Source organism: Falco biarmicus, chromosome 12 (assembly GCF_023638135.1).
Source record: "Falco biarmicus isolate bFalBia1 chromosome 12, bFalBia1.pri, whole genome shotgun sequence".
NCBI classification, from domain to species: Eukaryota; Metazoa; Chordata; class Aves; order Falconiformes; family Falconidae; genus Falco; species Falco biarmicus.
In genome coordinates this window covers 17,451,414-17,474,126 of record NC_079299.1, presented here as the reverse complement: position 1 = coordinate 17,474,126, position 22,713 = coordinate 17,451,414, and the positions used below count along the sequence as shown (strand labels likewise).

At 43.8% G+C, this 22,713-nt stretch overlaps 1 protein-coding gene across 1 annotated transcript in view; it reads left to right on the top strand.

Moving 5' to 3' along the window:
* Nucleotides 1–15,651, top strand: part of PLB1 (phospholipase B1) — an 80,404-nt gene extending 64,753 nt beyond the window's left edge. Inside the window, exons 49-58 of the mRNA XM_056357560.1 lie at nucleotides 888–987; nucleotides 2,393–2,444; nucleotides 4,327–4,407; nucleotides 5,474–5,539; nucleotides 6,086–6,180; nucleotides 7,365–7,446; nucleotides 8,796–8,900; nucleotides 9,936–10,031; nucleotides 13,641–13,715; nucleotides 14,207–15,651. Coding sequence (XP_056213535.1) covers nucleotides 888–987; nucleotides 2,393–2,444; nucleotides 4,327–4,407; nucleotides 5,474–5,539; nucleotides 6,086–6,180; nucleotides 7,365–7,446; nucleotides 8,796–8,900; nucleotides 9,936–10,031; nucleotides 13,641–13,715; nucleotides 14,207–14,428 — 974 coding nt within the window. The 3' untranslated portion in view covers nucleotides 14,429–15,651. The remainder of the gene's footprint in view (nucleotides 1–887; nucleotides 988–2,392; nucleotides 2,445–4,326; nucleotides 4,408–5,473; nucleotides 5,540–6,085; nucleotides 6,181–7,364; nucleotides 7,447–8,795; nucleotides 8,901–9,935; nucleotides 10,032–13,640; nucleotides 13,716–14,206) is intronic.
* The last annotated feature ends 7,062 nt before the right edge of the window (nucleotides 15,652–22,713 follow it).

Here is a 22,713-nt window from a genome sequence, read left to right as displayed (position 1 = left end):
AATGAAGGGTTATGAAACAATTAGTGGTCCATCTAGCTAGGGTTGTTGACAAGGCTATGGTTCCTTCTGATGATTTCAAGTTGCTACTTTGCACTGAAAAAAAATATCTAAAAATACTATAAATTTCTTGTCCTCGTGTTCTGTGTAATCGGTCCCTGTAGTTGCCATAGAAACTATGAAGTGGTCAGTGTGGCCGTAAATTGGAAGGGACTTGGTTCACAATGGTGCATCTATTTGTATGTGATCCACGCTGTGGAGAGGTTTGACAATACCTGACACTGTTGGTAACAAAATCTGATATGCTTTGTCTTGTACCACGCACATTGCTGTGTTTAAAGAAAAATAGAAGGCACATTTCATTTATGTGTTATAAATGAGACCCTATAAAGAGGTTTCAGACAGCACTACAGACACTGTAACAGTAACGGTTTTCAGACATCATGCTTCCCTGCTGAGGGTTTTGTTAAAATCTAGAAATTTGAATAAAATTCACTTCTCTGCAATAAATACTATCTTGACGGGTAGCTGGAGGAGTGGGAGGTAGAGGGCCATATTCGGAGCATCTTGCTCCTGGTACGTGAAGGAAGGTAACCACAATTACTCTGACACTCAAATTCAAGACTGCTGAGTTGCCTGGGACCTGTGCATCTTCTGGGCTGCCAGGCCCTGACTCTTCAAGGCCATGGAGACAAACAGTTGCAGTGCTGAAGTTTGGACAGTAACTGGAGTCTCCAAAGCAGCTGTGTCTATAGCTTCTGTAAGGTCACAGTGAATGAGGGGAAAACCCAAGTCCATTTTCTCACCACTCAATTGGCTTGCGCTTCTGTGGGAGGAAATGCTGCTACTTGTGCTGTGGATGGTTAAACATTGTGGTTTTTCTTTTTAAGATATCTTGAAAAAATTCAATCCGAACCTCTTCGGCTTCTCCACTGGCAGCTCTAAGGAAACAGCTGGATTCAACATTGCGGAGAGAGGTGCTACAGCACGGTAAGCACAACTGCAACTGAGAAAGGGCAAAGCAGTGAGAACTGATGGACTGGCAGTTGGGTTGTCTTTGAAGTGCATGTGAAGGTTGAGTTGATACTGATGACCTGACTTGTATTGAGCATGTTTCTGTGATCTGATGTTCTTAATTTGGTTTTTAATTCCTTTTTTTTAAAATTTAGCATTTGGGGGATTTATTTGTATCTTTTTCTAAAGTAGAGACAGAAATAAATTTCCTTTATTTGACTTCTGCTCAGAATTTCTGAGCCAATGTCTTAGTTATGCTTCTAATTCTAACAGTACCTTTTTCTGTCTGGTCTTCCATACATAGATCCCTGATTCACTGTCAGGCCATATCTGTAATGAGAAAAAAATTTAGGAGTATCTCTAATTTATTTCTTGATTTCTGGGAAATATGCCTCAAGCTAACAAGTAGAAGCCCACTGCTGCCCTACTGGCTTTAAAAATTATCCATGTTTGCAGTGCAAAGAAAAGGAACAGAACAAAAAGCTTGGAATTTATTGCTTTTTCCTCCTGAAGAAAAATTCTACTAGTCTGTTAAAAGCCAAAATGTGTAAGAGTTTGTATTGCATACACTGTACCTTCTCTGTGGATACTCGTGGAATTTGTTTCCAGGACTTTCTGTGACACTTAACAGTCATTAATTTTACTGTGAGAGTTTCAGGATAGCTAGCAAAGCTGTGTAGCTACTAACTGCTTTATGGGTGCCCTGAGCAAAGACTTAGGGCCATCAATATGGTTCTGGGAGTCCAAATAATGTAAGCATGTTTGTGTAGGTGCTGGAGAGAGGCAGGGCTTATTAGCTCAAGCACAGTCTTATTCTATTATACCAGGAGCTCAAATTTTCAGCTGGTGTCTCAGCATGGTTTGTGCTTCAGCCTGTGGATGTTGCATCCTGCCCAGAGCTGGACCAGGACTCTCCAGCCTGGCAGTTATGCAGTGTAAGCAATAGCTTCCAGCCATAAGACAAACGTAGGAATTTAAGGTCAGATCAGGAAGGCTGGTGAGGTGCCCAGCTTCTGTGTAAGCACCAAAATTCTCCACTAGATTTTTGAAGGGAGTTATGCAACTAAATGTCTCTGTGCATCTGGGCATTAGTGGTTTTCTCCAAACAAAACGCACTTAGGCCAACTCTGAGATGGGAAAAATTCATCCCAGCTGCCTGCCACTTGGCAGCCTTTCTCTAGCGGAAGCCCATTTAGATTAGATTATTCACGTGTGCAACTGCTGCTGGTCTTGGTCCTTCTGTTTGTTCATCCTTTTGAGGCATCACTTTCCTTATATTGATTTCTTCTGATCCTGAGTCCCTGAAATGAAGAATGGGAGATCAAGAAGATGATGTGCTTTTAGAGCACGCATCTAAAATGCTTCTGTCCTCTCTCTATAGCAATATGTCAGCCCAAGCACGTGAATTGGTGGAGCTAATGAGAAGCAGCTCGGTAAGTAGAACCTGGGCCAGCCCTCAGTGCTCCCATGTTCTCTGGGAGATGACTCTAATTGATGGGATGTTTGAGTAGTGAAGAGTGCTTTACTGATGGAAGAAAAGTCAGTGTCCTTGTCTCTGATGTGCTTTCCAAGATGAAAATGCCAGGAATCAGCCTCTAGGAGATGATAACTTACCTATACAAATCCATGCAGGCAAGGTGCAAACACGTAAGGCAGAGACTAATGTAGGGTGTAGTGCAGCCAGGAGGTGTAAGGACGGTTGTGAGGAAGGAGAGAGATCTGAAGGCTCTGCGGAGATCACAGGACTGCTTAGTTGAGCAGCAGCATTCAAAGTGGAGGTCATAGAGACTGAGTGTAAAATCACTGGAGCAGGCACCTGGTGACCAACATGAATCACAGTGTTCACTCTTGGCTCTGGGAAATGGCAATGTTGGAAAGGGGGACAACTGAAGTCTTCCCAGGAGATTAGGCCCTCTGAAACTCTGGTTCTGAAGAGACAAGTGATTAATCAGCGGTCAGAAACTTCAGGGTTGGGTGAATCTCTGTCATGCTACAAGATTTTAGGAAATTAGTAGGGGACCTAGCATTGTGGACCAGCCTGCTGTGCCAGCTCCGCTGACAGTTACAAAGGGTACCAAAAGGGTGACTCACTTTTCAGTGGCTGCTACTGCAGTTTGGGGTCACGGGAGGAAATCTGGGAGAAAACCAAGGCTGCCCTGATCCAAGTGTTGGCTGAATTTGAGTGGATGACTGTCTGGGTGCGAGTTGTTGGTTTGGGGAGAGCACCCTGTAAGGGAATGGGAGTGCCTGGCGCTCCTTGGCTCAGGCTGAATGGGAAAGGAGGGTAGGTACTGAATAAGCAGGATTTGTCAAAGCATGTGTCTCTCCATGCCAGCACTCTTGCTGGATGCTGCATGCTCACCTCACTGTCAGTTACTCTGCATTGCTGATTGCTTGGCAGAGTGAAGGGAGCTGGCATGGCTCTTCAATAAAATAGTACGTGGCTCTAGAGCTTTGTTTTATTCAGTGTTTTTTAAGCATCTCTAAAAAAGGGGAGGGGGGGAAGTCCCTGCCACACTTTGTCTCTTCATGAAAGGCTTTCCGAGCAAAGTGTTGGTTAAGGAGGAGAATTCAGACCCGTGGGTGATTCCCAGGCCCTCCCTCTATTTGTGGGATCCTTTCACAGATGTTTGTTATGTAAATGCACCGTACTAAAAATAGTTGCCTTTGATTCCTTTCTTTGTACTGAATGTTACAAAATGTTTTTTTGAGATCCAGCTCTCAGCAGCTCCTATTGTTAGCTTGTGGTGACGTGGATGCTGCAGCTGCCCTTATATGAGTTCAGTGGAGTCACCAGCCTCCTGGACTCTTCTATTTTAATCCAGCTGTCTGTTCCCTGGGGCACCCCTTGCCCCTCCTGGCTGTGGGGTAATACTTGCCCAGCTGGCAGGGATCCCCAGCAGCTCCAGTTCCACAGCTCTATGAGTCATTCCAGCATCCACTCCCACACTGTTTCGTCCCCACACTGCCTGCCGTGTTCAGCCATGGCTGGCAAATCTCTCCTGTCCATCTGTGTCCCGAAGCTAACATTCATTTAGGGATGCTTGCTGCCACACATTGCCATGCTTGGCTATCCTGACAGATCTTGTCTGCTGAAGGGAATTTTCTTGCAAAAGCCAAGGTGAATTGCAGCTAGACTAGCAAAAGGTTCGCGTTTTCCCGCTGGACAGATGCTTTTCTTTTGCCAGCTTAACTCAGCATGCCACCTTTCTCTGCTCTGCCGTGCTGTCTGCACTCCATTTAGCCCCATTTGTGAATGTTACCTCTGCCTGCCTAAGCAATGGACACTGCGATCTGTTTATTTTGTGCCACTAGAAAATTAACTTCAAGGAAGACTGGAAGCTGATCACTGTCCTTGTTGGAGGCAACGACTTATGCCAGTACTGCTTGGACAAGGTTTGTATCTCTTGAATAAGGCATGCTCGTCCAGGCACTTGGCAGGTGGCCAGCCCTGGAAATAAAACCTTTCTCTCAGTGATCCAAAGTTTCTCTATGTTTAAAAAGCGCTTAGAAGTCCTGTTCCTTTCATCTGTATTGTATCAGGAACAAGTGCACAGCTTTTAATATCGAGCGCTGCAGCTCTGGAGTTCATTTAAGAACCAGCAGCCTGCCCCGTATTGAGCAAAACACCAAGGATAAGCTAAAGAGCTCTTCCAGCTTAACGGGACAAAGTGGTCAAGAAAGCGTGGTGTCTCAGGCAGGTTGTTATGGGGACACAAATGAAGCTTTATTCAGGAAAGCATCTCCATGCAGTAATTACTAAGGATGCCCGATTCTTGCTTCAGGATGACACCAAAAGAAATAACATCAGTTTACAGTGCAAAAAAATGTCTTTTATCTAGCTGTCAGTGGTCATCCCCTCTGAAAAGGTTCCCATGGCACAGACTGGGGGGTCTGGGCCCCAGCTGGTTGAAATGGCTGGGGACTGTTCTCCCAGTTTTGCTCTTTTTCCTGGAGCCCTTGCTGCTGCCCGCAGCCCCACTACACCTCTGTAATGTCAGTCACAAAGTCATTTTGCCTACGGGTTTTGTGGGGCCTGACTGCCTGACTGCTTACATGTCAATTAGCTCAGATTGGCTGTTTTAAAAAAAAAGGTATCTCTCTGTTCATAAGGCAAACTGGTCTGGTCGGGGTCCCTTAAAAGACAACGTGAAATCCAAACCTGTGATTTATGTGGTTACTCATCAGGCAAAGACTGACGAGAACTATTATATACCTCAGGATTTTCTACAGAGATTAAGGGAATATATTCGTGACATAGAAACACAAGCACTATATAGCCTGTGTACATGTGACAAAAAGGAGCATCGAGTGAGTGTATATTCTCACGGACTGCATTGGAACTAGAGAGTCTGGGGACTTCTTTTTTCAGGAGAAACAGTTACATTTCTTGGTCCCTGAAAGAAGACTGATGCTTTTTATTTTTCTCTCCCCCCCCCCTCCCCCCCCCCAAATTACACAGGAAACCTATTCAGTGCAAAAGTATGTAAAGCACCTTCAGGACACTCTGGATATTTTCTATGAGAAGGTAAGCTTTTAAGATACCTAGCAAGCTATGTTCCTGGCAAGCACACTGATGTTTTTCTCACCTCTGATAGATTGTCAGTGGTTATGTGTTTCATACAAGGTCATCTTCCAAATACTTGGAGTCAGGCTGCTCCTCAGCACTGCATTGCAACTGTGTTAGATAATGCCCTGAGAAAGTGGGCTGCAGTTTCAGGGAAACTGTACGTTTCACAGCAATTTTGCTGTGGTCCAAACATAGCACAACCCTACTGCCAATTTTCATGGCTAAATCAACTGTACAGAGTTTCATTTACCCTAGAGAACACAGAAATGCCCTGGGGAGTGAAGCAGTGTTTCAGCTAGTTTGTATTAGCTGCTGGGATTTTTTTGGCTGACATCCACTGTATGTGTCCTTCCCTCTCCCCTATACATCATCCTTGCACATGCTATTGGTTGCAGTCGGTGCAGTTTGCACTGACTCCCTGACCTCCAGGCGGCACTTCTTTCTCCCTTTGTAGTGGTATCATGTTCTGTGATTTGGTATGTCTGATTATTATAATCCCTGCAGCTCCCAAGAGTCTTTGTCAACGTGGTGGAGATACTAGAGATTTCTGGACTGCGTCAGATCGCAGCAGGCTATTCGGGGTGTGCTTTGACAGCGAAGTAAGTGAGCAAAATAAGTCTTTGCCTTTAAACTGCTACTTTTTTGGATCAATTTAAGTTGTTTCTACAGTAGGACATCCACAATGAGCTTTTCAAGCTACTTTCATTGCAGCCTAGTTCCCATCAACTTCCTATTACTTCTCCCAATACTTCAGCTAAAAGGCATGCGCCTATAGATAGCGGAGTTGTCACTTTTCTTCTCAGGTCTAAGGCATCATGTCACAGCCCAAGTCACCATATAATTAGCATACTACTGAACTTCAAAGCCTTTTTTGCCCAGCCACTCACTGGTCAGCAGCACAGGCTGACATCCCTGACGCCTCTCCTTGTATTCAGTGCTGAATACAACCTATGTACCTAAGAACCTATGGTGCAGGCTGGGCTGCATACAGTAGAGTGTACAACCAGAACTGCTATTCCCACCTAATGGAGGAGACCAAAATCCTACCTCAAAGAAAGCTGAGGGACTTGTTTTAGAAAGCAGCAGTGCCTTTACAGGAGTCAGCGTGAACATGAGAAGGCTCTTCAGTCTAGCAAAGAAAGGTATAACAAAGACCAGTGGTTGGAAGCTGATGCCTAATGAATTCAAATGAAGTTGGGCACAGATTTTTAATAATAGAAGTGATTAACTACTGGAACAAACTAGAAGGGAAAATAATGAATTGACTGTCTTGCTCAATGTCTTCATATTTATTCCAAGCACATTTTTAGAGGATGTATTTCAGTGAAGCACAAGTTATTACCTCTTGATACGTGGGTAACAGAATAAAACACAGTGGTCTAAAGGAGCCAGACTATAGGAATAATTTGTGTTTTCTACCTTTAAACCCACTGATTTCTGAAAATCTGCTGTAAGCCTGTATATATGTGGGTTTTTTTTTTTACTTCTGACATGTGTGATTTCCTGCTAGTATGTGGCATATTAAACACTTTTGTGCGTGACTTGAGTTGTGGATCCTGCAGCTCTTACCAGCTCTGACAGGTGTTCACTTTGAAAACTAAGTCCATAGAGATTTTTTTTTTTCCTGAAGTATCTGTCCATTTCTAAGTCAATGAGGTGGCTCTCCTTTTGCATGTGAGTTTTGAACACCTATCCTGAGCTTCTTGAAGCAGATACATGTTGCTGAAGAATTGCATAAGCTGTTCCAGAATGGCCTTTAATCCTAGTATTTCTTTCATTGAAGGGATGTTTGTCCATGTTTCTTAAACCCTGAAGAAAATTCTTCTGAGCTACAAGAAATGAAGAGAGTTAACAGAGATTTTCAGGTAATACCTTGATTCTGTAACTGGGCATCTTCATTTGTGTCTTTTTTATATTTCTTCCCTCACTGCCCTTCCTCTCATGCATATCCTCAGCAGGACAGAGAGGGATGACTGGAAACCGCTTGGCTACAGTCTAACTAAGGCCCTACCCAGCTACCCAGTTAGCAGCAGCGCAAGTCATTCCACACTGCCTTGTGGTTTGACCTTTGTTCTGAGCTGGGGGAATATAGAGACTGATTCTGTTTCTAGCTGCTGTTTCAACGGCTGAAAAGGAGTTATTGATGATGGCTGATGATATATTTGTTGACATGTCTTCGTTCGTTATGAATCCAATTAATAGCTCACATGAATTAACATGTCACTGCAAGGGTGACAAATCACCTTGCATCAGCTGTTTAGTGGCAACTCTTAGCAGAAAAAATGATCTAAACCAACCTGATACTCCTTTATTTTGCCATAGGCTGAGAGTGTGCACACAGAGAGCTTACCATGGGTCACTTTGCTATCTGAGAATAACTTTTCATAGCCTGGGGCATAAGATTCACTCAAAATTAACAAACACAATAAATAGCTATTGGAGCAGAAGGTTTTTACATCATTATTCCTAAAAAAACAGGAATCACTGTATCAGACCACATTATGTTCTCCTGTCCTCCATTCTGGCTCTGGCAGTGGATGTTGTCCAACAAATCTGACAAAGCTCAAAAAATCTGTCTTGAAAAATACTCATATAAACCGCCTAGAGGGGACATCTTCCTTAAGTAAGGAAGTGGGATTAGGAATGTTCTGAGATATGACCAGGAGCATTAGAGTTTCTACCCATAAACTGGCAAGTAACAGTGAGATGTCTTTGTTATCTGTACAAATGTCTGTGGCCATAGTTTTCAAAAGTGGTAGGTAATTCTTCAGTGCTTAAGTTTTATTTTACTTCAAGCGCACCTTTCTGAAAAATCAAGCACAACTCAGCCTTCAGGTTGGCATTCTGAACTCATTTGTCACTTCTAAAAATTGTGGCCTTTTTCCTTTTTTTAATTCTCTGTAAATTTTAATCTCATTGCAATTGTGCAGCATGGATTTCTGTCAGTAAGGTATGAACTACTTTTTTAAATTAAGCAACTTTACATTGAAATTATCCTTGCTTCTGTGCATTTTCCTCATTAAAATCTCTTCACGAGCCAGATTATTTTCTTAGCAATTGTCTGGACTGCTTTATATTATTCAGCTGGATTTATACTAATAATTTATGGCTTCCTACATTGAAAGAAGTATAATATGCATGGTTTTGATAGGTGACAAATGCTAGATGAACTTGTAAGTAACTTTTCTGTTTCCAATCATTAAAATTCATACAGGCTGAAACCTTACAGCTGATCAACAGCGGTCGGTACGAAAAGCGTCAGGACTTCGCAGTTGTCATGCAGCCATTTTTCCGAAACACCCTGTTGCCTCTGGATAGAGTGGGTCCTGTTTTCCTTTTCCATTATGCAAGGACCAGTATCTTGATTTCTCTAAGTCAGTAAGATCCATGCCACAAGAACTGTTTTATTTTCTTTGCACAGCCTAGCATCACAGGGTGGAACCTGCAGTAAGAGTGACAGAAGACTCTGCTGCCTGGGAATCAAAATGGCTTTAGGAAACATTCATAGTGTGCACACATTAAACCTAAGCACCCTCTGGCTTCCTCTAAACTGTGTGGTGCTTCCCTTGTTGGGGGCTTGACTGGCATTCACCACAATTTTGTACTGATCTACATTATGGAATATGTTCAGGTTTCCTTCACACAGAGACCAGCAGCTCTTGCATGCCTGGCTCATCTCAGCCTGGAAATAGGAAGCAGCCTTTGAAGCCAAACACTGATTCTCCTCCTTTTGTCCAGCCTTAGCACTTCCGTATGCTGTGTAGTTAAGGATACAAATATTGAGGATGAATCCTGGTCAACACCACACAGTTTTGCATAATACTGATTGTTTTGTCATATCACCCCCATTTTGTTCTGGCAGCTTTCAAGTCCAAAGAACAGTCACCATACAGGTAGTGATGAGGCAAATTCTCCCTAAAACAGACATTTGCCACAGGTGGATAAGCCCGCAGAAATTCAGCACAAATTTTAACACCTGAGAGGTTTTAAGTCTGAGTTATGGAAATTTAACAAGCAAGAATAAGCAGATTTCTATCGGTTCTGTACAAGGTGGAGTGTGGGTCAATGGCAGTGTCCATGTAAGAGCTGTGACTGTTGGTTAATGGTAAGTTTAGGTTTGTTATGAAAATTGCTGTGTGAAACTGAGCAGCCTGCATTACATAGAAGGTCTCAAGATGCAGTAATCAGCCCACAGTTAGGAGCACATAAGTTTATTTTCAGTGTCAAAATATGAGCATGTTGCCTTTAGGAAGATACCAAAATCGTGGAGTATGCCAAGTACAGTACACTATTAGATATGTCAGATCTCAAAGCTTGAAATGTGCTGAGAAATACTTTTTTGCTTTTATTGCAGAACAGCAAGCCAGATCTGAGTTTCTTTGCTGCAGACTGCTTTCATTTCAGTGCAAGAGGCTATGCTGAGATGGCTGTGGCTCTCTGGAACAATATGGTAAGAGGCTACAACCTAGATCCATGCATCTGCAGTAGCAGTCCCTACAAAAGATCATCAGAAAGGTGTCTGAAACAAAAGAGTAAGCAAGAAATAAAATTGATATCTTAACAAGAGAGGGCTGCTCAACTCTGAGACCCTTCTCAGCCTGCATTGCTTAGGAACACAATCCAAAGCAATCATATTGTATAAAACGGTGTAAGTCTTTGCTCATTCAAAAAGAGAAATCCTGAGAGTCTTAATGTAATGAAAAATCTCCTTCTTATTTTCCTGAATAACTTATATTAACGGAAAAAATCAGCCTAGTTAAACATCCAGTCCTGTAGGTTTCCTGAAAATGTCTGCTGAATAAGCTTGCCGTTCTTCAGCGAATTCTATTAGATTTATTAGGAAAATATTCATCTGATTGATTTTTTGCTGCCATTAATAGTGTGGACATGTTGAACCACCCACTCTAGTATCTGAGGCAATTCTAGTAGTCACTGAAACTAATGGGGGGGCTGAAATCGCACCTATGATGCCTCTGTTTGCAGTCACATTCCTTCTGTCATTTTGGGGGAAATGGTAGCTTTTGAATAGTGCTGGAAGAGTGTGTAAGAGGCACATGCTGGACTTGATAACTTCAGGGTCACAGTTGCTTTCAGAACCATGGTGTTTCTCATGTTGGAAAACTGGCATTTTCATGCCACAGCAACATTTCTTCCTCTTGTCTTATAAACACCAGTACCCAAATACATTATGCTAGCAGAACTCCTGTATCCTGATTTGTACAAGAAACAAGAATAAATGGAGAGGAATTTCTTTTCTGCTTAAGTAAAATTTTGAGCAAGATAAGAAACTTACAGGATATTCCAGAATGAATTTGTAAACAAGGACTGGGAAATGCAAGCCGAAATCTGTGTAGTTGCCCACTATAGCATATGAGCTAGGATCAGGGTTACAGAAAGCAGTAGACATACAGTGTATGCACATGCTCTGAGTAATTGATTTGTGCATGCACAGCAGATCTGCCTGTTTTCTGTCAGGCTTCCCTGTCTGGGACTCCAGATGACAGCAGCCTGACAGGCTTCATTGTGCTCCATAGCTCAAACAGAGCTAATGGTGGCTCAGAAACCCCAGGCAAATGTAAAAAACTATTCAAATTAAGCACAGCTGCCGGTTTCAAGAAGGAGACAGTACCTGGACATATGGTAGCCTTAAACTGGGTTTCTGTTGCCACGTGGTGTTTCTGTTGGCCATTACTCATTCCTGAATCACCATCAGTCCTTTTTCTATGCCACCAGTCTTATTCTGTCCAGGCTGTCACTCACTTCCTACGCATGTAAGGATATTGACACAAAGCTTTCTACTGGGGTGGCGGGGATCAGGTTCTTACTGATTTTTTGGCGCAGCCATTTACTTCCATAGAGATGTGTCATAGAATCATTTACATTGGAAAAGACCTTTAAGATCATCAAGTCCAACTGTTAACCCAGCACTGCCAAATCCCCCGCTAAACCATGTCCCTGAGCACCACATCCACACTTCTTCCAATGAAGAGTTTACTGTTTACTATTTAAATCTAGTTCTTGTAACACATCCCTCCTTTTCATTCGCAGCCCATGTACGGTGAGGCTGTGCAAGCTTGTTGTAAGGCCACATTGTTTCCCTGTTCCCTGAAAAGCTCAGCAGGCTGTAGGCTTATGGCCAAATGACATGGATTCTTGTCAGTACACATAAAGGGCCAGACTGTGCCTGGCCACTGCGTGGGTATGCAGAGATGGGGATTGCTTAAGGAGCCTCTCCCTCACCATAATGTTCTTTACCTTTTTTCTTCATGCAAAGCAAAGCATGCTCCCACTCTCTGAAGTCAGAAGACTCAGTAGTCTTAAGGGGTCTCCACTGGTCCTAAATCCACCTCATCAGTCCTTTGGCCTAGGAGCAGAGCACACAGACAGTGTGTTTGTCTTGTGTTCTGCCTCCATGTTTGCTACACACTCTAGAGGAGCTGTGCGTTTCTTCCAGAAGTTGTCCTGCATGCTCATGGACTTGGGGATACTGTCATCTTTAAAGCTCAGAAGCTAATGCTCCTGAGGAACAAATTGCATAGAAACAAAGTAAGCATGGCTGGCTACAGAATTTTGCGCCTTATCATCCTTTGTCTGGGCTCTGTGCCAGACTCCTTACCAGATGCCCTGGCACGGGAAGTATTACAATTATCTACAGATAACCAGTCATACTGCGGACAGAACGCTACATGATATGAGCCACACATTTTACAAATAACCACGTCAGAATCTGAACTGTTCCCTTTAAGATGCAACTAAACTACCAAATTCAGGCTTCACAACATCAGCTGGCAGGCAGACAAGTGATTAGGACTCTTGTATGTGTCCAGCAGGACCTCATGACAATCATCAAAACTTGGCATTCTGTTCTGCTTCTCATGTCTCCACTTGTTAGCTTTCTTCCCTTCCCCAGTGATATTTTGCTGTGGCTTATCTCTCTCTTTTTATTTTTCAGTCTCCCCTTCCTCCTCTTATTTTTTTTAAACTGAACTAGAGAGACAAAGTATTCCCAGTGTTTCCATATGGGAATCTTATGAATAGAATTTTTCACCTCCATGTTTTGTTAGGCTTGTTGTGGTATTGTTTCTCTCCAGCATACAGTGAACGCTACGGTGACACTGTAATCACTTGAGGACAGCAAGCGCATGTATGGACAATAGCAGAAGCAACAGCACTCCTCTGTGCTGTATCCTCAGAAGTGCTGGATGACAGCTCTGCGGTTCTCTGTGGGCCAGTCCTGAAGTCCTTACTTCAGGCATGTCCATACACAGTTGTAAACACTTCAGTTAACATGACTGAGCAAGCCTCTACTCGTTAGCTTAACTATGGTAACTGGTGGTGTGTGCACTCCTAGCCAACCACAAACACTATGCCATTAGCCTGGGCATATTTTATGTTGAGTTTGAAATGGACTGAGGGTAAGCCTACAGTCAGCTATTGCAACTCAGCTGATGATATAACAGGCCCTACTTAACTCACTTCTTGCAATCTTGTGAACCTAGCCTCAGCTAAAACTCCCAGGGTATTTCTTGTCTGAGTGAAGATTGCAAAGGTTGGCAGCATCTCATCCTGTCTCTGTAACTCTACATAATTTCTGAAGTTAGTTCCATCACTGTGACACGTAAGCATCTTCCTTTCAGTAACGTGCTAAGTAACACGACTAACATCTGTCATGAGGGGTTTTTTCTTTGTAGTTTATACTGTCATTTGAGATGTGTACGTGGGAGAACTGCGCGTATAGTGAACCACTTTGTTTTAGCAGAATATTTAAAGTATGTGGTATTCAGAGTTACTTATTCCTCCACTCAACGCAAAAGGAGAAAGGCTTCTCCTGTTCCCTGCTTCCCGAGGGAGTTTTTCTGCAGGCAGTACATCGGATTCTCAGTGTCTTCAGTTCATGAGTGTTAAAATGTTTGGAAACTTTCCTGTGATGTTTCTACCACATTTCTTCATTGCTGCAAGCACCAAAATATTGGATAAGAAGTTGTAACCACCCAAGTCAGGAGAGTCTGAGGAGGAAAAAAAACATCATTATGTTTACTGTCGCTTTTCTCTTCTTCAGCTGGAGCCAGTTGGTGAAAAGCAGACTTACAACAACTTTACCCATGACAGATCAAAACTCAAGTGTCCAAACTCAGTAAGTAAAGGCTGAGAAGTCCGTACTCTCCATTAATGACTTTTATTTTTCTCCTTTCTTCTTATTGGTAAAGTTCTTCAAAGCCTTCACAAAGATACTCTTTTAAATAGGTAAAATATACTCCTGTTTTGTTATACAAAGGAAAATCTACTTAAGATTTAAGGAAAAAAAATAAAAATTATCCTTACTGCAATGGAAAGCTTATCATTTAAACCAGTTTTAACGTATTGCTGTCTGTTACCATTTGGTTGTCTGCAGCAAACAAATTTGGAAATGATGCCATCACTCCTGATTCTGAAATGGCTCCTTTTTTTTGTTCTGGAAACTTTCAGGCAATAGGGTAGGAAAAAGTTTGGGCTAAGACAGAAGGCAGAAACACCTGATAGTCCAGAGATTGAAAGTTCCTGTCTGGGAAGGGATGATGGCATATTGTCTGAACGCTGCCTCTTGAGTGGTCTGTGGTCAGTAAAACCTTTGCTCTCCCTTTGTAGGCTAAACCTTTTCTCTCCACGTTGAGAAACAGTGGATTCAGAAATTCACATCTTGACTTGGAGAAAACTGAACCTTCAGTCCCCTACTGGGCTGTCATCATGGCTGCAGTAGCAGGAGTCCTGGCAGGTTCTTTACTCATCTGGGTTGTGTCACGAAGAAGAGCCAAGAGATGCCAACATGGGACCAGCACAGAAAAGAACATTAAAGTAACAACTCTGTAAAGCAAGTGAAGCAAATATCTTTCTCTGCTGAGGCTTCTCTCTGGTGTGACACAGAGCAGCAGAATTAAAAAAACTGTTGTATATGAATGAAGCTTTTGGTTAGCCAAGGATTTTTGGGCCCAATAATCTTGATCAGAAATGTTCTGTGGAGTTAGCTTCTGCAGATCAGTCAAGAGGAGGATGAAGTCCAAGGTGTTAAAGCTTTACCATTCTGGGATGCAATTCTCCATTTCATGAGTATTACTCAGGATGTCAATTGCTTGCACAAAATGAGAAAACTTGTTCATGTATCTTGGCACCTTAATTGTGCATCTTGCCCTTTTTTCTTAACTGTATATAAAATGTTAGATACAAGTCCATGATAGTGACCTGGTATTTCCCAATAGCAAGGTAAGTGAGATAAAGAAAAACTGCAATTTCACATGTTAAATTCCAGCAAGACCATCATGTTGAAGGTGCTAAGGTGGTTCTACACAAGCAAGTACTATGCCATGGAAACATCTTTAAGCCAGCTTCTGAGCAACCTGGACCATCCATGTGGAATCCCTGGTGCAGTGCTGGGCAGCACAGCTGGAATAACTGCACCCTCTCTACTGCCTCGGCCTCCAGGCTCCGTCCATCCGTCTGGGACTGGACTGGGAGCTGGGCCATGCACATCACTTCTCGTCCAGGGCTAAAGAGCTGCCTGTCCCCACTGCTGTATGGTAGCTGGTTCCAGAAAGACGCTGCCTGTGAAGAAGGAATTTCTTCACCAGCATGCAGTAGGGGGTCTAAACAGAAATGAAGTAACTGATCAGCAGATTAGACTAGCTTAACCCTTCTGAGAGGACCATGGTGTGTTCAGGTCTCCCAGGCTTCAGTCTCCATGGCTGTTCTTCAGGAAGAATTTGCAATGATTTTGTGTTTGGGTTTTGTTTTGTTTTGTTTTTTTTAATTCTGATCAGGAGTTCAGAGGAGATCCTTCCTGGAAATTAGACATTCCTCGTTTTATACTTGCAGGCCAATTCATGCAGTCTACTAGTACAGAAGATACTTCACAGGTTCCACATGATCTTGTTTGTCAATACCTTTCTTGTTTCCTATGTCATTACATTACACATTTTTATTTTATTGAAGCCAAAATGTGGTTTGCACTGGTGTAGGTTTTTTCTGAGGTGTACTACATTTGCACTCCAGAAACACAAATGAGCAGAAAATTAAAATGTTTCAGAGAAGAAAGTGTTCTGTAGTTCCTAAAGCTAATCATTATGCACATAGAAGATACTCTGACTCCTCCTTTTTCCATTTCGATCCTGTCATTGTCCTTGCTAAGATAAAAAGAGATGGGTAAAATACAAGTTGCATAATCAGGTTTCAGGGGCTGTAGCTCCACCCACCTCTCATTTGATCTGCTCTCAGAGGTTGGGCTACTATTGGTAGGGCTTTAATTTGCCTAAATCTTACCCACAGACTTGTGTCTGGGAGGTCTATGTGCAGCCCCAAGTGGGGATATCATTTGGAAAGCACAACAGAAGCACTTGCATCTTGTTTCAGTGCAGCACAGGCTGGTGTTCCTGTCCCTGCCTTCACTGTGGGTTGCTAACTACCTGATATCCCAGCTACTGATATTTATCTAGCTCAGTAAATGGAAGCAAACACAGCCTCAAGCCTGCAATGCAGTAGACTAGATTTACTGTATTCCAGTCCATTCTACATCACCTTCACCTCAAACACACTGAAAAATATAAGCTTCACAAGTGAGAAACCTGAGCAAGTATCTCAGTAGATGAAGGCTACGCTGTCCTCTCATCCCTAAATGTCATTCTTGTGAGTCCTCTTTCCTCTTGGGAGCTTGGATAGCCACTGCTGGTACAGCTCTTGGCTTGGGAAGGAATGAAAAATAAAGTTCTCTCCAGAACCTTTCATCAGTACTAGGTATTTCAAAGGAAACCTGAAACAGTAGTTCGGTGCTGATTTACCTTTCTACGTCATGTGTGCACGCAGGCAGTGGGGTGGGGTCCTGCAACATGAGTCTGAGCTGCAAAGTTCTGCAGCTTCTCACATCGGGTTTGTCCTGCCTAGAGATGGGTATAAGTGTACCCTGGCTTTCGTGCTGGTGCCCCCTGCTAGAATAACTGGACATGCCCTTTCCTCATTTAGAAAGCTGAGTTTTGTTCTGGGCTTTTGAAAGCCAAAACATAAGAGGTGCAGCCAGTTGGGAAGTGAGGGGAAAGATGGCTCTTAGCTCTTCCACCATCCTGCAGGATTCTAAAGTGGAAATAAACCTTGTGCAGGAGCCCAGGTAAGTCTGCTTTGGACTGCAGATCCTCAGTTCCCTGCGGCATTGAGCTCTGTAAGGAATGCTGCCTTTACTGATGCTTTTGGGAACCGAGAAACCATCCAGCTTAAATTATATTGACTCTGTGCTGCTTCTGCAACAGAAGACTTTTCCCCTGGTTTCTGTAGCTGTGGTGTAGCTCTAATACACTACTACAGCAGGAGTACATAGGAGCTAGAGCAGGAACTGGTGGGCTGCTTATTCAGTGTATCTGGCATCTTTTTTGTATAGACTGAAGTATGTGACGAACTGCACCAACATTTAAAAAATAAAACACCAGGAGTCACGTAGTTTGCAGCTGCTCCACAAGCAAAATTATTTCCTTGAAGATGTTACTGCTGAGCGTTCCCTCCATGCTCATTAAGCAGAGGTAACGTTAAGCTGGAGTGAATGACAAATCAGTAGGTCTGAACCTTGGTCTGGCTGCATTCAGTGCCACATTCACTCAGAAAGTAATCTGTGCATCCTGTCTGTCAGTCGTCCGTTTTCCCTTTTTTTTTTTGTGATAACACAACCTTGGTTTCAAATGCCCTTATGGCATTTTCCATCCGTGGACTGCCTAGATTGCCTACTGGTGCACAAAAGAAGAGAGTCCTAGAAGGAACTTCAAGTCTGTATGGAAAAATGCATGAAACTGATCCCGCCTTAGCCCAGGACTTTGCTTCTGTCTGGGGTGATTTCCTAACATCGTGGGACAACAGGCTTTATGAATTCTTCTGGAGAAGAGCTACAGCTCAGCCTGCATGAGCAGTCACTGTCCAAAGGACCTTTGTGGCTACTGGCCTTGCTGCATGGCTCAGGTGTTTGGAAAGGGTGTTGGGAGTCCTACGGTGTTGCCTGGTCTTGAGAAGTAATCTGTTCTTCAAACAGGGAAGTGATGGAGCCTGACAAGCGTTGGTAAACCATTTGCCTACAGCTTTGTCAGTGGCTGAGTTCAAGTTCTGGCCTCCTGTGTTCCTACTGATGGACCTCCCTCTCATCATGGTACAGTGCCAGTGTTTTGCTTTGTAAGGTCCAGCCTTTGTAAAGGCCTTGGTGTGATTCATGTTCCCTGAGGTACTTAAAGAATTTGCTATTGGAGTACCACTGGTTTGCAATGGTTGCCCTTTTTACTCTTTTTGTAGAACTAAGGTATCTGGGATTTTCAGAAAAGTGAGGCAGAAATCTATCCATAAACTAGTTCACAAATTGCTTAAATGAGACAAGTTTTCTGGATATTATAGATCTCTGAGCATGACATGGAGGGATGCTCTTGAGAACTACTGGGTTAATACTCTTTCTGTCCCAAGTACAGTTTGCTCATCCAGTCACCTGAGAAGCATTTGTAGCACCAAAAGTCTGTATCCAAAGGAGGAGGTGGTGGAAGGAAGGGAAAGAGGCTGGCACATTTTAACTTAGCACATACTTGGCTGAATATCTTCTATTTAATTGTCAGCAACTCTCCTTGCTGCCACTTAGCTGTTGTGGACACCGTTGCATCATCTTTTGTCTATTAAATTCCTTTCGAGTCGAATAGATTTTCCTTGTGCATTTTGAAACCCAGCACTATCAACGCTTACCTGATGGGGGTGGGGCAGGGGATTGTTAACTTGAGCTGCTTTTGGTGAACATCCTAGTGCAAAGCAAAAATTGTTCTGTGTTTGATCACTGAAGAGATTGGTCACCTAAGGGAAAATACAGAAAGCCCAGAGCTTGAGCAATTTTAGAAAATAAATCCAATGAAACACAGGAAAGCTTATTTAAGCGGTGACTGAAACTACTCACTGGCTAGAAGCTGGAATAAGCTCTCTTACATCTTTCCATTTCTGAGACCTGTGTAACTGTCATTCATAACGCAGTCATAACTAGATCAAGTTACTTACACTGAGAAATTCCCTGAACTGTATGGCCACTGAACTAATTGCAGGCCTTCAGCAGGATTTGTAGAAGTCAGGTATGCAAACGTGCTCGTGTCTTCTGTCGGTTGGAGCATGGGCTCCATGAACATGTTTCAGTGGCTGGGTGCTTCTAGTCTCCAGCCCTTCTGCTCCCTTCGTGGTCCCTTTGGGCTAGCGGTGGTGCTGCAGGGACAGGGTCCAGTGAGAGGCAGTCAGGAATGTCTGCTGTTGATCTGTGGGATGACCTGGAGTGAGTTATTTCAGCTGGAGAAACCAGCTGCTTCCAAACATCTAAGAGGGCTTTCTCACCGGAGTAAAATTATTGTGGCTGTGAAGAAGGAAAAGTGACCTGATACCTTTACAGTATCTGTATCATAACCATCAAGGATTTAAAAAAAAAAAATCCTTTTAAAGTTAAAAACTAGCTACAAAGGAAAACCCTTTAGCTACCATTTGTGTTGCTTAGGTGGCTGGAAGCGCCACCTGAGGGCCCCAATGGGCTTAGGCTGTGACAGGAGATAATCCCCGAAGTGAAAAGCGGCCAGGGCTGCTCAGCAGTGGTTCAGCTTAACAACAGCAGGGCAGCCAGGCCTCGGGCATTTCAGAAAAATAATGTCTAACAGCTTCACAGTAGGTGGATGAGGCAGAAAGTACTTTCTGTGCTCTTGCACCAACTCGGTTTTGCGGTCAGTACCTCTGGCTAAAGTCACAGGAACGGGCCAGTTCAGCAGCTCTTCACCCACCAGGGATTCACCTGCACTTGCCAGGCTGCCCACAGGTACCCTCTGAATGAAGTTCAGATCTAAGGAGAACGCAAGGGTTAAGAATAAGTAGGGAGGACACAGCTGGGATGGATTAGACAACAGAAATCAAGGCTGCATCTTCTGAAAGTTTCTAAGACTCGCTCTCTGCTTAGTCTGTCAGCACCCATCTTGTATGGCTTCAGTGCAGACGCTGGGACCCTTGGAAAGCTCACCTGTCTGCAAATGCAGCCTTTAGGGCCTGGAGTGCAGCAGCTCCTTAACGTCTCACAGCAAACCCGAGTGATTATATGAATCATGTAATATCCCTGAGTGTTCCTCCCAGACCCTCTGGGGATCTGAGGTGCTGACACACGGAGGCTCTGAAGCCCAGACAGCCGCAGGTGGAGGACAGACAGTGAGATGCGCATCGTAGGCAAGAAGATAACACCTCCGGGAAGGTGCAAAAACAGAACTTTGGGTATCTAAATGCTTTTTAAGTTCGAAGACAGAGTTGACCATGTATACTGAAGAAATGACATGGGACTTTGCGGACCATACTTAACAGGGTTAGACATCCATATTCTGTCACTGTGTCATCTACATGAGCTTTTTGTGCATCTGGGCTGAAAATGACACAAATGCCTCTCGGCGTTCGGTGTAACATTTATCTATCAGATACTTGTTTTGTGGCATGAGCTGACCTTTTCCTGCTGCTGCTCCTGCTGCGCTTGTCAAACCGCCTCTTCACCCTTTCCCCTATCTGAGACATCGTTTTGGTACCACTGCCAGCAATCTCGGGTGAAAGGTAAGTAAATAAGTCAGCCTGGCAATTAGGACATTCCCCTGCCTGTTACTTATTCAATGAAATACTCAATGCCTTTGTTGAAGCATTGTCTAAAGCATTTTACAAATATTTATGAGGGTAATTTGTATGTCCTAACATTCCTGTGAGATAGTCTTACTACCTCCCCAACTAAAAATGATGTAATTTATGTGCAGAGAGGTGATGTGATGTGCCTCAGGTTACGTGATGAGTCAGTGACTAAGCAGGAAATTAAACCCAGAAGTCCTGGCTCCACAGATGCAGCCCAGTTGTGTAACCACTATACAACTTATCACTCAATCGCTAACATAGCTAGACTGGTAACTGTGCTAGCTTTATGCCTGGTTTTCCCCTTAGCTCGAACGCAAATACAGTAAAATACCGGCAGTCTGAGCGGGCAGAGAGTGGTAGGGAGCAGCAAGCTCAGGTCACTGAGGATCAGGTCTGCCCTGATGCTCGTTTCCACACAGGAGCACTGAGCGCTCGGCAGCACTTCAGCAGAGGCCCAAGCTGTGATTATCACAGGGTGGGGAATGGAGAGGGGAGAGAAATTCACTGCTCCCCCATCGTGCTCCTACTCGCATTACCCACACCCCATAATTAGCTCGCCAGGTTTCACCTCCAGCCCACGAGATGCAAAGGCTGCGGGCTGCACCCTCTCCTCACCTAGCTCTGGAAGGGATCCTTACACATTGCTTAGAGCAGGAAGGGTCAGGATTTTTGGGGTCTGATCTCAGATCCATTTACATGGTGAAGGTATGCCCTTTGGAAGGGGGTGTGGGGGGGAAGTCCTATGTAGACAAAATTATGTTGCTGAAATTGAATTATTTTTCTCGTGTTGTTGGTCTGTTTGTCTTTCGTTTTTTACTTGGTGGCAGAGAAATGATGGAGAAAAGTAGACCTAAAGTAAAAGTTTTCATTTCAAAATGTTATTTCAAAGACTATTTAGCTATTTCAAAGACTGTTTAGTTGCAGAATATTTAGAAATGCAGGATGTCTACCCCTTGACTTATTTTCCAGCTGAAAGCATATAGTTGAAAAATATCGCTGATTTGGAACCTTTTAACTTTTTTTATATTGCCATCCTGATTTATGAAAGAGGAACTAACTCTAACCCATCAGCATGTCTGGGGAGAAAGAAAAGTTCTTTCTTCTAAACAGTTCCAGCAAATTCAAAGTTGTTATTTCAGTGCCTGAGAGTCAGCTTCACTGCAGAGCTAACTCCTGTACTGAGCGACGTGAGCTGTTTTTAGCAAGTAACCGTGCCAGTTATGAGAGTGACCACAGACCAAAACTGCTGTCATGCAGAGTCGTCATCCACGCCGCTTGACAGTGTGTAGCTCAAAACCCAAATTATCAGTAGCCATCTTCACTGAGAACCCTGCGATGTAATTATTGTAGCAGTTGCAGCGTGTGTGTGACCATATTGATGGGGTAAGCCTTTCCCACTGACTCCAACAGCAGCCCAGAATTTTAAAAACAAAAGAAAATAAAGAAGGGTGGGGGTTGGGGGGAGGTATTTTTCCACATCAGGCTGCCTCCCAGCAGCCAGCAGCTCACACCTTCTACAAACTGCTCTGCTTGACCTAAGTGGCAGTGCCACCGCCGTGGCAGTGCCACCGCTGGCAGAGGGCGAGGGGTTATGGAACGGGGGAGCATGCAGCACTCCCTGTGCTGCTCCGTCCCAGGGAGGGGAGATCTGCTTCAGCAGGGAGCCTAGTACCAGCCCTGCTTATCCTCTAACCTGCAAACAATACCATGAAGTTGGGGAGCTGCTCTCGGGTGTCTTCCCACCAGACCATTTTTAGCAGAAACCTGTAGCTTACTCATGCAGCTTTTTTGGGTTTTGAACCATCGTGACTTTATATGAAAGTAGTTGTGAGCTGGAACGAATCCGCTTGAAGGGAAATAAGGTTGCCTCTGCAAATTATTGAATCCTGAGATGATGGTTTTGACCAATGTGCTCTCCTTCGGTCCTCCTTGGAGCTGCCCCAGCTGACTGTTTGCTATGACAATCTAATTATAACTTAGCCTGGCCACGAGCACCAGCTGCCTTTGGTTTCTTTTATCTCATTGAACTGGGCAAGCAAAAGCTAGGTGCTTCTGAGCCTGCTCCCTGCGTGAAACCGAGGGAATTCAGAAATGTATTAGAAAAGCATTAGCTTCTCCTTTTCTCTATTTTTTCCGCTGGAGCCCATCCAGATGGAGCACAAACAAGGAGAGGATAAATGCAAAGTGCTCTGCCACCCTGAAAGCACGCGCTGACGTCAGCTTTCATGAACTGGCACTTTAATCATCGCACGGGGAATGTTTCTCTCTCTCTCTCTGCAGCCTCCCTTTGAATTTCCGAGTGCACCAACATTAGCATTTATGGCAAGGAAGATTTCTTTTCTTTCCTGGTTAAAAGAGTAGTAAATTTGGAATGCTTTTACAAGCTGCTAGACGGGGAGCCCTGCAGATCCAAAATCCTGTAGGCTCAGATAGGTGTGTCAAGGGCAGCAAAAGGGCAGGCAGAATTCTTCCTG